Source organism: Labrus mixtus, chromosome 8, assembly GCF_963584025.1.
Source record: "Labrus mixtus chromosome 8, fLabMix1.1, whole genome shotgun sequence".
In the NCBI taxonomy this organism is placed as follows: Eukaryota; Metazoa; Chordata; class Actinopteri; order Labriformes; family Labridae; genus Labrus; species Labrus mixtus.
This window is the reverse complement of record NC_083619.1, coordinates 4,002,900-4,021,335: the sequence shown is the minus strand read 5'-3', so window position 1 is coordinate 4,021,335 and position 18,436 is coordinate 4,002,900. Positions and strand designations below refer to the sequence as shown.

At 39.1% G+C, this 18,436-nt stretch overlaps 1 protein-coding gene across 1 annotated transcript in view; it reads right to left on the bottom strand.

Moving 5' to 3' along the window:
• Positions 1–472: 472 nt before the first annotated feature.
• Positions 473–18,436, bottom strand: part of LOC132978648 (uncharacterized) — a 44,030-nt gene continuing 26,066 nt past the window's right edge. Inside the window, exons 4-11 of the mRNA XM_061043899.1 lie at positions 4,184–4,219; positions 3,896–3,970; positions 3,622–3,703; positions 3,469–3,532; positions 2,278–2,391; positions 2,032–2,184; positions 1,009–1,299; positions 473–915 (exon numbers count right to left, since the gene is read on the bottom strand). Of these exons, the coding sequence (XP_060899882.1) occupies positions 648–915; positions 1,009–1,299; positions 2,032–2,184; positions 2,278–2,369 (804 nt within the window). The 5' untranslated portion in view covers positions 2,370–2,391; positions 3,469–3,532; positions 3,622–3,703; positions 3,896–3,970; positions 4,184–4,219 and the 3' untranslated portion in view covers positions 473–647. The remainder of the gene's footprint in view (positions 916–1,008; positions 1,300–2,031; positions 2,185–2,277; positions 2,392–3,468; positions 3,533–3,621; positions 3,704–3,895; positions 3,971–4,183; positions 4,220–18,436) is intronic.

Here is an 18,436-nt window from a genome sequence, read left to right as displayed (position 1 = left end):
CTGAACAGGATGAAAAAATCTTCAATCACATCTGCAGTTATACGACACACAGCACCAGGTCTGAGAATTTAAAATAATCCCTGACTTTTAAATCAGAGCACCAAAACTTTATTTTTACTACTGTGTTAAATTAAAACATTTAACCTTGATACTTATTGCAGATCCAGGAGAGGGTTGTGAGATGCCTTCCATAATTAAATAAAAAAGTTTAATGATTTAAAATTACATATTTTACCCATTATTGTGAAAAAACATACAAAAAAGGAGTTGACAGTTCTTGCATGTTGTAGCTTTACGATTTCTGCAAGCTGATATTCATTCAACACTTTTTGCAGTTATAGTCAGTCATAGTATTATTTTATATTATTTTAGTTATTATTACTACATTGTTATAAGTAGTAATAGCATAAAATGCATTTAATTATTTTTCTTTTCTTTATGTAGTTTAACATTGACACCAAATATACATGAGTCTGTTTTATGATGGTTTTATTGTCATTACAGGGTCAATGATATTAGTGACCAAGGTAGATGAAGATGAGTCATCCACAGGCACAAACACTTCACAAATACAGGTTGTTAAGTTAAAAATACATTTTGTACTGGACTTGTCTATCATCTAAAATCAATAAATAATAATAATAAGCCTAATCACCATCATCATCTTCATCATCATCAATCATCATCACCCTCAAGATCTCCCTCCAGATCTCCCCCATGATCAATCCCATGATCGCATTCAGGATCCACTTCAGGATCATCTCCCTCTGGATCATCGCCATCAGGATCATGGCCCTCAGGATCATGACCCTCAGGATCATGGCCATCCGGATCGCCATCAGGATCACCATCAGGATCACCATCAGGATCACCATCAGGATCCCAGCAGCCATCAATGGATGATTCAGACTCCACCTGCAAACAAGAGGAGAAAATGTCACTAACTCCGATCATTTAGGATAAACAGAAATCTCAAGACAGGAAATAAATTGATAATATAGTTTTTACACTCTTAAGGAATCTGTGACGAGTTGCCATGGAGCTGTTCTGGAGGCCATCAGGATCACCATCAGGATCATCATCGGGGTCACCCTCCGGATCCCCCTCCGGATCCCCCTCAGGATCGCCCTCCAGATCAACCCCATGATCGCATTTAGGATCCCCTTCAGGGTCTCCATCAGGATCGCCTTCAGGATCATCTCCCTCTGGATGATCGCTCTCTGGATCATGGCCCTCAGGATCACCATCAGGATCACCATCAGGATCCCAGCAGCCATCAATGGATGATTCACACTCCACCTGCAAACAAGAGAAGAAAATGTCACTAACTCCGATCATTTAGGATAAACAGAAATCTCAAGACAGGAAATAAATTGATAATATAGTTTTTACACTCTTAAAGTCTTTATATGTGATTTTTCACACATAAATGTAATATAAATCAAGTATATCCTCTGAAAATAACTCTGTGAGTCATGACTGTCTACAATGGGTGTAACACCCGAGTCCCACTGTCTGTGATGTTTTCAGAGTTTTCAGAGTCCTATCTTCAGTTTGTTTACATCGCCGGGATGGCCGGCTGACTCCTCCCCTCGTGTATAAAAGTTGTTTAATTGAGGGACTAGATAAAAGAAGAATAACATACTGTACTCACTGCTTAACTGTGTTTCTAGATCACGCTCATTTCAGGTAAATTTACATGCAGTGTGAAGATACGAGCATAATAAAGATCGCTAGCATTAGCATGCTAACACAACAATGCAGCGTGAGTTGTTTTGGTTTCATGCTGGTGCTCAAGGGCGACTTCTGCTGGATCAAAAAATCGCATATAAAGCCTTTAAGGAATCTTAATTATGATTGAATAATTATTTTTATTGTAAATGATTTACAGTTACAGTTGCAATGTGGGCGGAGCTTTTCAATTTCAATTTTCAATTAAAAAATTGTATTTGTATAGCGTCAACTCATAACAAGTGTTATCTAAAGACACTTGAGCCCTCATCATCAATCATCATCACCCTCAGGATTAACCTCAGAATCTCCCTCCAGATCGCCCCCATGATAGCATTTAGGATCATCTCCCACAGGATCACCATCAGGATCGCCATCAGGATCACCATCAGGATCACCATCAGGATCACCATCAGGATCCCAGCAGCCATCAATGGATGATTCAGACTCCACCTGCAAACAAGAGGAGAAAATGTCACTAACTCCGATCATTTAGGATAAACATAAATCTCAAGACAGGAAATAAATTGATAATATAGTTTTTACACTCTTAAGGAATCTGTGACGAGTTGCCATGGAGCTGTTCTGGAGGCCATCAGGATCACCATCAGGATCACCATCAGGGTCACAGCAGCCATCAATAGATGATTCAGACTCCATCTGCAAACAAGAGGAGATAATGTCACTAAAACAGTCAGGTTCTAACTTCAATCATTTAGCATACAGACAGCTCAAGACAGGAAATTAAGAGAATATATAGTGTTTACACACTATATCTTTGTCAAGTTGCCCTAGAGCTATTTTGGAGGCTTTTGAGACATAAAGGCTGAGTGTGTGCTGTTCTTTACACCAGAGATCAGAGTAGACTTCTTGTTGTTACACACAGTCTTTCTTCCAGTTGTTATGATGCTGCTCAAAGTACTCGACTTATACACTGTATCATAAGACAGTATTGTCATGATTCACATCATGGCAGCCCTCCCTTCTCCTTTTGTGTTTTGTTTATTTGTCCCTGTCTGTTTGATCCTCATGTATGTCCCCCTCTGTGCAGTGCTCTGTGTGTGTTATCAGATTCACCCGTCGCCTGATCGTTTGGTCAGCTAGTTGGTACTAGTAGATCCTGGTCCCTGTAGTAACCTCTTCAGTTCATGCTTAACCCTCCGTGCCTTGCTGCCCTGCCTGCTTGTCTGCTTGCCCGCTCATCTGCCTGCCTGAACTGTGTTTGTGAGACGCCTTCTCAATCTGGACATTGCCGTGTGGAAAACACGAGGACACCACAGAAAGAACCACGTGAAGGATTCCACGGGTTGGACACTGCACTCACTGGGACACTCGAGCACGCTCGCACTGAGCGAAGGATCACACCACTCCCCCTCCCCTGCACACTTATATTGTGTATTAAATAAATTGTGAGTATCTGTGTTCTTGTCGTGCTTTTGGTTCCATAATCATATACAAACTGTAACAAGTATAATATGTTTGTATAAAATATAAAGGCGCTTTCGGACAGCAGGAACATTTTCAAAGTTCAAGGAACTGATGGAACCCTCCCCCTTTTTTATTGATTCTGCACCGCAGGAAGCATTTAGTTCCTAGAACCTTTTCAGCTCCTGCTTCAGAGTAGGTACTCTCCCAGCACAAGAGGGACTTAAGTACACTTTGATCTTTTGTAACATAAGAAAGAGTAAGGACTTTTACATCATTTGGATAGTATGTGACCTTAAAGACTGAAAGTACCTGGTCTGTGGTCCTCTGTTGGTGGTGTCACTATGGGAGTGTTCTCCCTGGTGAAGAACCTCCTCTGAAAACAGTTTAAATTATGATTTTAGAAATACAACTCACAAGTAGAACACATTTCATAGATTATAAAGATGAACTATCCATATTTACCTAAGGGTCTCTGCTGCTCCAACACTCCTCCCACGTTGGGTGAGTTGTCCACATGATTCTGCTGATTGTTCCCAATCAGAGGCTGCAGCAGCACAGGGGACAGAGAGGTAAAGTCAGAGGGTCTCTAGCACACAGGAAAAATGCTGAATAATAGGGACGGCCTTGCAAACGAGCTTAGTCTAAAAGTGCTGTAGTGTGGGCCAAAGGTTTGCTTGATTTATACTTCCCATTATTCCCAAATAAACATAAAATTCAAGAAGATGTACACACTTACATTAGGTAATGGATATGTTCTCTCTCCAAACACCACGACTCCAGTCAAACCAGTAGGGTCATCGACACACTGGACCTGTAGGAGATCAAACATGATTCATATGATAATGAGAGGACAGATATCTTTATACTGTTTTAATAATGTTTCATGATTAAGTATCAAATACAGTTGTTTATAATGTGAGAGTGTGTGTGTGTGTGTGTGTGTGTGTGTGTGTGTGTGTGTGTGTGCGTTTGCGTGCGTGTGTGTTTGCATCCATAAAGGAAGATACAAAATAATCATACTCACCGGAGTAGATGACTCCTCAGGTTTTATTGGTTGAACCTGAGTATAAAACAACAAGACAATTATTGTGATTTACAGTAAAATACTGTATTGTGGGGAAATTTGACTGAAATAATGACCGTACTAAGCAAAGCACATTAAGATCTTAATTCATGTTCAACAACTGCCTAACTTACTATCAATGAGCAGTCATTAGGAGGTATTGAGGGCAAACTCTTAGTATGCTACGAATTAGCATGCTAATAAAAACTAGTAAATGGTGAATATTGTGACATTAATCTGAAGAGTTACCAAATTATTAAGAAGTTATTTGATTAAACTTTTGACCTCTTCTATCCTTTTTAAACTCTACACAATTCAATGTCCAGTTATAAAAATATAAACACAGAACAAAAGTCAACTTTACAAAGCATGAACACAAGATCCAAATCCAAGAATGAAAAGCTAAAGAAAACACACTTTTCCACACCGACTGCTTCAATGAAAGTTATGTCATGGACTTCCCCTCCGACATGACAAAATGTCCGATCGGCAAGAAAAATATGACTCCAATCTAATTCACCGAGCCCAACAAACACGCTGCCCTCATTAAAAATGACAAGATGAAGCAGCTCCCTTTGTGAGGACGTGTTATATAAAAGATCGATAAAGTATATTACCACAGCTATCGTCGTTAACTCTATGCTAATGCTAATTATTATTAGCTAATGCTGCTTCCCCGGTAAGTTTACATACGTTCATTCACACAGTTCAATAACACCTATAATCTTACCATTTCTTCAGCTGAACAGGAACAATGCAGAGTCGTTTAGTCGTTTACTAAACAGGCCTTTGGCTTTTTAACTTCAAGAAATTTAAAAATAACTGTACCCACGAGAACTTTACCATAACAAGTGTGGCTTCCTGTCCCCCTCTAAAGGATGATCTCATTGGAATAGGACAGCCTCCGTAAATGTGGCGCATTCGCTACGCTGCAAATTTCTTCTTTGTCTTAGGGTGGATATTTCTCACAACTTTGGTTCTTTTAAAGCTCCCCAATCATTTCCCACAATCAGATTTCAGCTTACCTTAGATGTTGAGCTGTACGTTTTATAAAACACATTATCTTCTGTGGTTTCAAAGGGATTGGAGATACATGGTCATGAAGAAAATGTGGCCACAAATCCAGACGTTGTTGAATGTTCCCATGACAGAAGTGACTGGGAAACACTTTCATTGTGTCTTCATCTTGATGTTTGATGTAACTTTGTGTCTTCGTCTCATCCATGATATTTAAAGTCTTTTTTCACTTTTTTTGTGATCACATCTGCTTCACTTCACTTCAGCCGAGCTGCTTTAACTGCAGTCCTGGTTTTAAAGATTTCTGATCATTTGTGTTCACACCAGTTTGTTTCATAAGTTTGATTCCTCATTGTATGATCATCATTCAGTGTCCACTTCCTCCTTTGAAGACCAGAAAATAAAGATGGTTTTTGTGGGAGAGTGAGTCAGTGGAAGTCCCCCAGAACACACTTGAAACTACAAGAGTATCCATATTTGTAGTCCTTAAGTTTGCTGATATGTCTGTAAGAAATAAAGAGAATATGATTTAGAAAAAGAGAGATTGAATGTTTAGTTTTCTCAAGCTGAACTTTGAGTGTCTGAACTTGAGTCACATGTTGACTTTAAAATCTTCATGGACCAACCCTTATATCTGATCCTCTTAAATATAAGTTATTAAAGAGAAGCACAAGTAACCACTTATCACATACGGCAAATTCACACACACACACACACACACACACACACACTGAAACATGAAACATTTAAGGCACTAGTTTTGTACTATTTCTACTGGTTATGAGAATATTTCCTCATAATAATGTAATAATAATAATAATAATAATAATAATGTATAGCAAAAGAAATGAGAGACAACAGAACCCAATAGAAAAAATCACGAACACAAAAACAAAGGAAAGAAATCTGAATTTAATAAGGTATAATATTTTATTCTCTCTATTTTTCCTGCCATTAAAACATTTAAATATTAATCAATTAAATTATCCTGACAGTGGTTTAGAAAACAGACTTTGTACTGAAAAATGAAGATCATTTACCTCGTTCAAAAATCCCAGAGTCCTCGTCATGTTTACCGACGTTCCTTCAGTGCGATCTTAATGTTCCTCTCTGAGAGAAATCACATTGATAAAGAAGTCAGTGGAGGTATGTCGACAGATTTGTCAGGGATTTCAAACTGTTTGAACCACTTCCCTGTTCCAGATTTTAGAGAAGTTCATCATCATCATGAGTTCTTTTTCAGCTCTCAGAGGGAGTGTGTGCTGTGAAACCTCAAACTAAAAACAGTCTTCACTCAGATAGAGATATATAGATGGATACTTTATTCATCCTTTGCAGGAAATCACAACGCCACAGCAGCAACTGTAATCACAGTCAAGACACCACATAAAAACTGAACACAGACCATTCAGACATAAAAACAAGACATCAGAAAATCTGTTTTTAAAAACTAGACTAGAAATGTGATTCACCTTTAGTCCCTATGATGGAGCTGGCCTTCCTAATTAGCTTGTTTCTGTTTTAGTCTGCTGTGTGGGCTCCCTCTCTCCCAGCACACCACAGAACAAGACACGAGCAACATCAGTCTGATAAAAGGTGCACACAAGAGGACTCTTTATTAGTCATAGTAAACAGATCCCAGCACCCTTACAATACTGCTGTGTGTTTATTTTAAAGACAAGAATCAAGTCGTCTCTGTGGTTTGATGAGTTGTCTGTCAAGTTCTCTCCTTAAATGATCCTGACAGTATGGGACAATGAGAGGCAGTTCTATGGCAGGTCTTTGGTGTAGCATATGGGCATAATGTACTTTATTCTTTCTGTTTTCACTCACAGTCTCAAAAGGTAAAACTTGAATTCCTCTCATAGTGATTCACATCTTCATGACACCCATACCGAGCATACCAGCTGTTTAATCTGATCTCTGGTGTCATGCTGAAGTAATCCACTGTCTCTGTGGAGAACCACAGTCTCACCTTCAGAGGAAATAAGTGAAGTAATGCCAAACAAAATGCTGACATATCATTAAGTGAGTGAAACTGCTGGAGTTCTGCTTTTTATTTCCTTACAGGAAAGAAGTCAGAATCGGAGCTGGGCGGCCAGTCTCTAGGCGGCCAGTCTCTAGGCGATTGTTGTTTTTTTAAAACTTTATTACTGTGGAGGGGAATTCTGGTTTTACACTCTGTTGTTGAAAGACTTCTCAAACACATAGGCCTTAAACACACACATACACATGCTCGGTGGACCCTAATCCTAACGGTTAAAAGAGGGTAAGAGACATAAAAAGTGCTATTATGGAGATATCGACTACACTGAAGTCAACGGTGTTTAAAGACTTCTGATTGGAAAAGAAAAAAGAAAATGCCTCATACTCCGACAGTCAGGGAAGAACTGAGTTGGGTGCTGCTGTAATTCATGCAGACCTGTTCCTCTTTTCTCCTCGGTGCAAATATCCTGTTGAGAAATAACTGTTTTTATATTTTCCAAACCGACACAGCGTGAGCAACAGTTGTCTTATCTGCATAGTTTGCATAGTTAAGTTAACAGTCTGCAGAGAGTCAGACAGAGCGGAGCTCAGACAGTCAGTGATGAGAGATATAACCCCGGTGTTTAAAATGTTGTCTGTGTTTTCTGCTCTCTCTCGGTTTTTAAAAGTAACTAAAAAGTCTCTCCACTCGAAGCTCACCTGTTGTGATAACAGGACCTTTAGGGATTAGGCTAAACAACGTTATGAAACGGAGGGGAGGCGATCATATCAGCGAGGTCCGGACCTCGGCTGTTAACAGGGTTGCAAACTTGTCACCGTTCGATAAAATTCATGGAAAGGACTTCCTAGTGTTTCAGTCATTTGTTCATTTTAGAGAGATGTATGTGCACAAAGGGAAACACATGTGTCTCTGCTTTTAGCCTGTTTAGCCACAGGTCAGAAAAATAACTGAACTTAGTTTCCCATGTATTCATCTCACTATGTCCTTCCTGCTCCTGTTTGCTCATGAACAGTGTTTGAGTATTATGAGAAAATATTTCATGTTGTGTTATTGTGTTGGAAAAATACACTGAACCGAGCAAATGAATCAAATATAAATGAAAATATGAATCTTACTGCTTATCTCTGTAGAATCTGTTCAACAGAAACAGAAATCATCAAACTCAAATTGTAACTTTTTTTTTAATTCACATGTTTTTTCCAGTGTGAAATGAATACAGGAATTTTTATTAAATACTGTCGATCGTTTCCCCTCCCTCGAGGTCAAGAGCCTGAAACCACCAGTTCTCTTTTCTCACTCTACATGCAGTATCAGTTAAACACCAAGGCGGCGCTATAAGGACGTTTTCATAAATGTGAATTGTTAATAATGATAGTAAATGTAGAAATGAACAATTAAAGAGTAAACATATGCATCAGTGAACCTTTGCCTTGTTTAGTCAGTGTATGACCTGAAGATGTGGACGTGTTGCAACCTCATCACTTAATGAAAGTTTTTAATAATTAACAGTCCAGCTGCTCTGCGGGGGCGATGTCATCCCCCAGTAGAATATCATGTTTGTCTGATGAGGTCTGGAGCAGTCACATGTGGTGACCATCCCCTCTCAGCTTGACAAGAAACTGAAATGAAACCTCAAAGGGAAACAGGAAGTGAGGTATATGGATTCAAACATCTTTTAGTTTTGAATACCAGTTACATTGATAGTGTGCTAAATAATTACTTTGAAGCGGGTTGATAACACTTCATTGTCACACTTTCACAAAGTAGGGGTTAAGATTGAGTTCCGGTGCCGACTCTGAATCCTTCATTTCCCATCATGCAACTCAATAAAGGTCCAATCTGTACAATATCTCCTGAATGAAATGTTAAAGGTACCTTACTATATGATCAGACATTAAGGAAACATGCTATGTTGAAGTGCTGGCTTCTCTGACAACAATGCAGCAGTCAGTATGTCCTCCTTCTAACTTTAGATTCTGGTCCTGAATGGATTTGTTTGGACCAGAGAAGGTAGACGGTTTTAAGACACCCCACACGGCCGTTTTGGACACCCCTCGGTTTGCCAGATATGAGAGCAGTTATCAGGTCAACAGGTGTTGCAGCGATGGAAGCGGGCAAGAGAAGTGGTTCAGATAGAAGTGATTGTACCCGACCTAAAAAGCCTCTGCATGTTTCTAATAAGCTCCACGAGCAGAAACGTGCTCAAACTAGGATCAATATTGGAGATGTTTTTGAAAAATGGAGAGAGGTTAGAACACAGAAAGGTTTACAGACCCATGCAGAGCTGGATAAACACTGAAGCTTCAGTGTCCACCACATGGAAACCTGTGTGAGCATCGACTCTAGAGAGGGGGGGAGACAGCGCTCTACAATGTTTAGAATTTAGACTGCAGTACCCATTTTAAACACTAGGTGTCAGGGTTACATATGCCTTTTTACATTAAGCTTTGATGTTTTAAGCACAGATAATATCACCAGAGCTGCAAATGATACACTGAGCTGTAATCCCATGCCCAGGAAAGCTCAGACTTATTGTATGTCAACTGGTGTCAGCTTTAGTCATGGAAAATAAACACAAAGTTGACAATGAGGTCGATGATCCAATGATTGACAAAGTCATCCAGAAGAACATTCCAGTTTCAACATCTCTTCCTCTTGAGTTCTGTTCCTGTATTCAACGTAGGGCGTGGTATTTAAATGACGATCGTTTCCAGTCGCCACACTTATCAACACCCGGTCTTGCGTACGATGTGATCAGCCAGATACGCACGTTTCATAGGTCCCACGTGGACTGACATGATTTCTACACCCAAATCTGCGCTGGTTTCTACACCAGATTGATAAGTGAGGGCCACTGTGAGTAGACTGTGCACACGACTCACGACTGATCACTTAGATGTGCTCATCTGTCTAAATAAAAACCCCACTAGGCCGTACATATATTATGATAAGCAGAGACATGCACTCTCAACTCACTCCTGAACGTGTCAATATGCTAATTTACCTACAAAGCAGAATAATTCAGTGTATTGTGAAGAGGCTCAAATGGTTTTATTTCACTTTAATACAGAACTTTATGTTGATTTTAAAAAGGAGTTTCATTAGCTCAGCCTTGTTAGTCTAGAAACTGCAGTAGCGCCCGATTGGTATTGCTTTGTTAAATAAATAAATAAGGACAGTCATACGTTTAAAAGAGAGAAAGCCATGTTGTTTTATTAGTTCAAACTGATTTTATTTAATGAATTAATGTTAAAAGTAACTACTGTGGTGCTAAAATGGTTTCAATAAAACATAAACTGAGAAAAAGACATGCATGTGTGGCTCATTAATTATTAATGATTAATCGATTATTGATTGTTAAGTCGTTCAACTATTGGTTAAGAAAAATGACTGACATTTGATACCCTAGAAGTCCCCATGAAAAGAAAAAATATTTTTTTCTGGTTTTAATCCAGTGACCAGAGGTCTTCTTCAGGTGATTTTTCTCAGATAAAAATTAGAGCTCAACCAGCCTGCCAATAATATCCACAGATTAGCATTAGCATATCCAGTGACTATTGGTAGCAGCTAATTTTATTTCAGATATGCGCCGATATTATGAGAGTTATTCACCAATCAATTAGTTTTTTATTTGAGTTTCATTGAATTACACTAGCAGTTCTCTTTCTGGCGGTCACCAGCAGAGGGCGCCATATGCATTACAACAATCATTATCATCACTCTCCAGAGTGTCGAGCGGTGATGCACGTACATGCACAGTTAGTTTCCAGTCGAGTGACCATCTTCCCTTCATTATATATCTTTTCCACAAGTGTTTGATAACTGCATTCAAGGGATTAACAGAATATATATGCTACATCTATCTATCTATCTATTGATATCTTACCCACCTCACTCCTGAAAGAGGTTATTGGTACAATTGGCCCCAGCTTACTTAACATCATTAACTGTTCCCTCTCGTCAGGTCATGTTCTTAATTATTAAAAAAAAAAAAGAAAGCATCCAGCCCTTACTATTTTGACAATCAGTGTGTGGGCATCACCGGAACCGCACTCAAATGGTTTGAGTCATACCTGTCAAATAGAAGATTTTCTGTCTCAATTGGCAATTTTGTTTCTTCCTCTGCCTCCATGATGTATGGTCTGCCACAGGGCTCAATTCTTGGTCCAGTCTTGTTTTCCCTTTGTATGCTCCCACTAGGAAATATTCTGAATCACTCTGAGGGGGTCTCCTATCACTCTTATGCTGATGATACGCAAATATATCTGTCCTTCAAGTCAGACAATATCAGCCACTTAAACAATTTAGTGGAGTGCATGGCCACCATTGAGAAATGGATGAGCTGTCATTTTCTTCAGCTAAATACAGGGAAGACAGAGGTCATTTTCTTTGGCCCCGATCATATAGCAAGCAAATTCAAGCCGCTCTTTGGTCGTCTAGCAGCCAATATAAAATCTACAGGTATAAATCTGACCGTTACTTACTGGGTTGATTTTAAAATTCTCTTAACAACTTTTAAAACACAACATGTTCTAGTCAAATCGAATCTTGACTTTATTTAATAAAGTATTTTTGAAAAGTTCAGTTTCTTGGGGACTTTTGAAATGTCACCCTAAAACCTCCAGGGAAGAACCAGAAATAAAATGTACAGGACATGTTCTTGGTGATATTTAATTTTTTTTAATTTTTTTTAATTTTTTTTAATTATTATTTAACCTTTATTTAACCAGGAAAGTCTCACGGAGATTAAAAATCTATTTTACAAGAGTGTCCTGGCCAAGACAGGCAGCAGCACAATTACAGGCTTTCAGACATAAAACACTAAACAACAATGAACATAAATAAAAGAATCACAGTCAGAACCATTCATCAGAATCTGTCATAAGTCATCAGCAACAAAGCGATCAAAAAGGGCAATACGAGTTAGCTCAAACATCTACAGTCAGTTATTTCTGCCTCCAGATCATTAAGAAGACCTTTAAAAACATTCAAGGAAACCAGCTCCCGAAGTATCGTGCAATCGATTCCAAGAAGAGGGAGCAGCATACTTGAACGCCCTTTTTCCCAACTCAGTACGGGCTTTAGGGATGGTTAGAAGGTGTAAATCCTGCGAGCGAAGATGGTAACTTCCATTACTTTTTTGAAGTATGTAGCTCTGTAGGTAGGATGGAAGCAGACAGAGAATACCCTTATAAACAAAAATATGCCAGTGATTTAGTCTACGGGCAGACAAAGAGCAGTGGTGAGTAAGGGCTTTAAGATTAGTGATAAACCTCAGCGCCCCATGGACATTTTAATCATAATTATAAGCAGGTGTATTGGATGAACTTAAACATGCTATTGTATTTAGTGTTAATGGTTGTCCAGTACTGACATTATGTTAAATGAAATTCATGAAATCTATTTTTTTTCTTTTGGTGTAAGGATTTTATTTTATTTTTTTAGTAACTTGAGGTTTTAGCAGTGATTACAATATTCATCTACAACATCATCGTCCACATCATCACTATTATCGCCACCATCATTGTTAGGAAACAGTAAGGTTCATCTTCTTCATCTTCGTCTGTTTAGTAAATGAATTTGGACTGGTTTTCATGGAGAGAATAGAGAATGGGTTTAATCTGTGGTTACTGGGTTGTCTTGAGGTGCGCACAGAGCGGTGCTGTGTCGCTGTTAAATGATGTAATAAGACTCAGGTGAAGCGGCAGCTGGCAGAGGACCAGTATGGACGCTGACTTGCCGACCCACACCCATCAACTTGTTTTTGAAACCAGTCGTATCTCATGTGATCCAACTACAACAAAAAACCTGAACTCATAGACAATGCCGTCGCCTGGGCTCGTCGCTCATCACAAAGCCGCTCAGTGCGATCCGGGGACCCGGCAGACCAGCGTGTAGGTGAGGTGGCCTAGCCTTATGTTTTCCCTGTCCTGAGAACCAGTCCTTTCTGTCCCTGTCATCTCTTGACCGCTCTGTCACACTTCAGGTTAGGGCTAGCGTTTTGTTGTGTTTATATCTGCAGCCGGTGCTAGCTCGTAACATATCATCTCTACCATCAACAACAAATTTGCGGTATTATAATTTCATTTCATTTCATTTCAAACCTTTATTTATTCTCCAAAGGACACTGAGGTTTCCCTCATTTCCAACGCCGTAGAGATTACAAGCACAGTCAAACAAGCAAAAACACAACAAACACTCAGAATCAGTGACAAAAAAACACTGAGATCCATCCAATGTCAATGTGCCACAAACCCTCCTATAGAAAAACTTTATTTCAGAGCCTCTCAGAGAGCTGGGGCTCTAATTGACGAGACCAGCAAGATCACACGCGACCACTAATACGTGGAGTCGGGGACCGAACTCTTGAACCCTCCACTCGAGAGACCATCAACCTCACCCTTCAAGCCACATTGTCCCTGAGCAGCAGCGGGAGCAAAACCAGGTCCAGTTTCGTGACACAGGACACATCAGGAGCCGTGGACCGACATCATATCTACAGCAAATGTGATATTGTGTCTGACCAGGTGATCTCAACCAGGTAGAAAAGATTTCTGGGAATGACACTTTAATTATTATTATTACTATTATTTATTTTTTCACACAGACACACAGACACACACACACACACACACACACGCGCGCACACACACACATGCGCGCACACACACGCACACACACACATACACAGACACACACACGCACACTTTTTTTTTCTTTTTTTATTGTGATAAGGTGAACAAGTACAAAACAAAAATGTGCACATAGACATGACAATTAAAGCGACGGCAAATAAACAAAAACAGGCAAAACAGAAATAAACAAAACAAAATCAAAATACGCAAACATTAGCAAAGACAAATACAATTGAAGTAGATATAATAAAAGTCAAGTAGTAAGTTGAAGTAGTGTATAAGAAACGTGTGAATGTGTGTGTGGCAGTATAATACATTAAAGTGAGTGGCTGAATGGGAAGTAGCAAGAACAATAAATAGCAACAAAATTGAAGATAATTGAGAGGAAGAGAAAAGAGGGGAGAAAAACAAAAAAAAGATATATATGTGTCAACATTAAAGGAAAGAAGAACATTTTAAATTTTAATTTCAGTTTGAGGTATGATTTTTCTGAGATTTAGGTGAATTATGAATGGATTCCAGGTGTTATTAAGGGCTGATATATTGTTATTCTTGCAGGCTGCGATTCTTTCTATTACAATGTGTTCTGTGAGTAGGTTGGTCCAGTGAGTTATGTGGCAGTATCTTTTTGATTTCCAGTTCTGATAGATGATTTTCTTGGCGATAGTTAGAGAAATGAGTAGCGGGTTTTTGTAGTTATTTGGGATGGTGATTTGTGATGTGTCTCCAATTAAGCAAAGTAATGAGGACTTGAGGATTCTGCAGCCCAAGATAGTGGAGAGATTTTCAATGACTGTGATCCAAAATGAGTGAACTGGTTGACAGGCCCAAGTGGCGTGAAGATAGTCATCTGTGAAATCATGAGTGCATTGTGAACAGATGTCTGTGTTAGCTAAACCCATTGTGAACATTTTACCTTGAGTGATGTGTGTCCTGTGGATGGTTTTGTATTGTATAAGTTGTAAATTAGTATTATTGGTCATAGAAAAGATGTTTTTATTGATTTGTGTCCAGAAGTCAGGGTTGGGGGGCAGCGTCAGATCCTTTTCCCATTTTTTGGTGGGGAGTGTAATGGAGGTTGTTGATGTGGCTATAAGTTTATAAAGTTGATTGTGGTAGGAAGGGAAGGTCTGCAATTGAAGTGGTTTTACATTGGTCTTGTTCCAGTTCTAGCCATTGGTTGTTGTGTTTTTCTTTTTTTTGCGTCCATTTGAATAAATATTGTAATTGATTTGACAGATGGTAGTAGAGAAAGTTTGGTGCTTCGAGGCCGCCCTGTGACTTATGGTTTTGTAATGTTTTTAATGAAATTCTAGCTCTTTTGTTTTTCCAGTAAAATTGTGATGATAATGAATCTATTGTTTTAAACCATTTGTCAGTGGGAGTGATGGGGAGCATTGAGAATAAATAATTAATCTGTGGTAAGGTTTTCATTTTAACTGTGGCGATTTGTCCAATGAGAGTGAGTGGTAGTTTGGTCCAGCGCTTAAAGTCATCCTCTATTTTTTTTAGCAGGGGGGTGTAATTAAGGTGAAATAATTCTGACAGCCTGGCGGAAATGTTAATGCCTAGGTATTTTAAATTGCCAGTGTTAAATGGGAGGGTGAGATCTTGGGCTGCAGAATCCCAGGCTCCTTCTGATATTGGCAGGATGGTTGATTTATTCCAGTTTATGGTATAGTGAGAGACGGAAGAAAAATTTGTAATAATATTGAAGGTTTCTTGTAATGACGTTGAAGGGTTTTGTAGGTGTAATAATAGATCATCTGCGTAAAGGCTTATTTTATGCTCTGCTTGTTCAATGTAGATTCCTTTAATGTTATTGTTTTGTCTCATAGCTGCTGCGAGAGGTTCGATGAAAATTGCAAATAGGGATGGAGAGAGTGGGCATCCTTGTCTGGTCCCTTGGTGTAGTGTGAAGTTCGGTGAAGTGATCCCATTTGTGCTTTTTGTGGCCCTAGGTGATGTGTACAGTGTTCTTACCCAGTGGATGAACGACTCTCCAAAATCAAACTTGCGTAAGGCGTTGAATAAGAATGTACAGTTAACTTTATCAAAGGCCTTTTCTGCATCCAATGAGACGATCATGGTTTTGTCCTGTTTTTGTTGTGATATGTGGATTGAGTTGAAAAGCCTGCGGATGTTGTCTGAGGCGTGTCTGTTTTTGATAAAACCAGTTTGGTCAGGGTGGATTATCATTGGAATGACTGTCTCTATTCTTGTTGTTAGTGTTTTTGTAATAATTTTTAGATCAGGGTTGATAAGTGAGAGGGGGCGGTAGCTGGAGGTGTGGGTAGGGTCCTTATTGGGTTTCAAAAGTAGTGTCATTACAGCGGTGTTCATGTGTGTGGGTATGTTGGAGGTTGCTTTAATTTCTGTAATTACTCTATGGAATAGTGGTGATAATATGTCCCAAAAGTGTTTGTAGGTTATTTAGAAAGGTGCCTTATTTCTGATTGGTTGGGTTCATGATCGGGGAAGTACAGGTTGCTGTAAAATTTATAAAATACTTTATTTATATCTTCTGGGTTATGGGTGATGGTGCCATCAGTGTTAAGTATAGATGGAATTATTGCTTTTTCCTTTTTTAATTGTAGAAGATTAGCCAGGTATTTGCTTGATTTGTTACTATATTGAAAGTTCTCATATTTGAGCTGTTGGATAATGAACTGTGTTTTTTTTATGTATGATGCTTTCCAGTTGGCATTTAAGTTGAGTCAATTAATTTTGTGTTTGTTCACTGGGGTTATCGCTGTGTAGTCTTGTCAATTGTTTGATTTTTGTGTCTAGATCATTTTCATGTTTTTGTTGCTGTTTTTTCTTGTGTGATGAATATGATATTATTATTCCTCTTATTACTGTTTTGCCTGTTTCCCATAATAGTGACGGTGAAATGTTTGGCGAGTCGTTCATCTCCAGAAAGAAAGCCCACTCTCTCCTAATCAATGACATAAAATCAGGGTCTTGTAGAAGTGATGTATTAAAGCACCATCTTGTGGGCAGCTTGATGTGTGATTTGATGTTTATTGACAGGGAGACTGGAGCGTGATCACTGATTATGATGGGATGAATTGTATTTTCTCTAATATGTCGGGAGAGTGAATTACTTATGAGGAAGAAATCTATTCTGGAGGATGATTGGTGGAGGGGTGAAAAATACAAATATTCTCTGGATGATGGATTTCTCATTCTCCAACTATCGCCAAGTGAGGGTGACTGCATTGACTGCCTGAGGCTGTCTGTACAAACAGGTATAACATAAATACAGAGAGACATACACATCACAGGACATAAATGTGTTAAGAGTGAGGGGTGAAGAACAAAAACAAAGCAAAACATAAGCTTCTGCACAAATGACAGAAGGGAGAAAGTCTGAGGGGGTCATGGGTAGGTCAGGATGTCGGGTAAGAAGCTTAGAGTAAAATAGAGAGCGATATTTATTTTATTTTAGGAATGTTTGAATCAGATTAAGTCCGTTCATTTAGAAAAGCCATGGTGTGATTTTTGTGTTTCGGAATAATTGTCCTTCAATATACAGCTTGTCAACGACCAGAGATGCACGTTTGTTGTTGCTCCTGTTTTCTTTCAGAATGGGGTAAAGTATTTTCCGGCGTTTATTTATTTCTCTTGGGTATTGGTCATTCATTCCAAATGATGTTCCTTTGAGTTCCCTTCCTTTTCTTTTTGACCTGTTCTTTTTGCTGATAGTGTTCAAATTTTGCGATAATTGGTCTGGGTCCTTTGTCTGATGATCTGCAGAGGCTTTGAGCTCTGTGAAATGTTATGTTTTTGATGGTGTCGGCTGGTATTTTCAGTCGAGTTGTCATGAAGTTTTTGATGAGAGATTCAGGATTGTCGGGTGTTTGTTCGGGAATGCCGGAGAAGATGAGGTTGTCACGCATGGAACGGGTTTGTATGTCCAGCACGGTTTCTTTTAACAGTTTGTTTTCTTTAGTAACAGCATGCATTTGTTCATTGAGAGCTTCGATGGAGGTTACTAGTTCCTGGTTTGAGATCTGTAGTGTGACGATGTTTTGATGAGCGAACTCCAGGCTATTGCGAATGTCTTTAATTTCTTCGTGCAGTGATATCAGGAGGTCTAGTTTTTTATTGATGCTCGCCAGTACACTCACCTCTATTTCTGTTGTTTGTAGGTCGTCAGTGTCTGTAGAGGAGTCTGTCTTTTTGCGTTTGTTGGGGTTTGCTGTGTCCGGGTCCATGGTGGGTTGCAGCTGTTAGAAACAGTGATCGATGAAAGCCTCGAGGTCTGTTAAGTCCTCCACCGTAAGGGTCTTACGTTCTGGGTAGATGGGATGTTGATGATTTTAGATTGTCTTCGGATCCTTTAATTATGAAGTTGGATCATTCGTCTTTTAAAACTTTTTAGACAACAATATATTCCTATTCTGTTCAGTTTATAAATATATGTTTCTTTGACTACTGAAAGATGACATGACAGTTTGTTAGCGTAAGTCAGCACGTTTGCATTATTGGTGGCTAGGGGAAAGGATTATTTTCCCCCATTGGACGAAGATCTCTCAGCACTACGTGTTCTTGTGTCAGTTTGGAGTAACA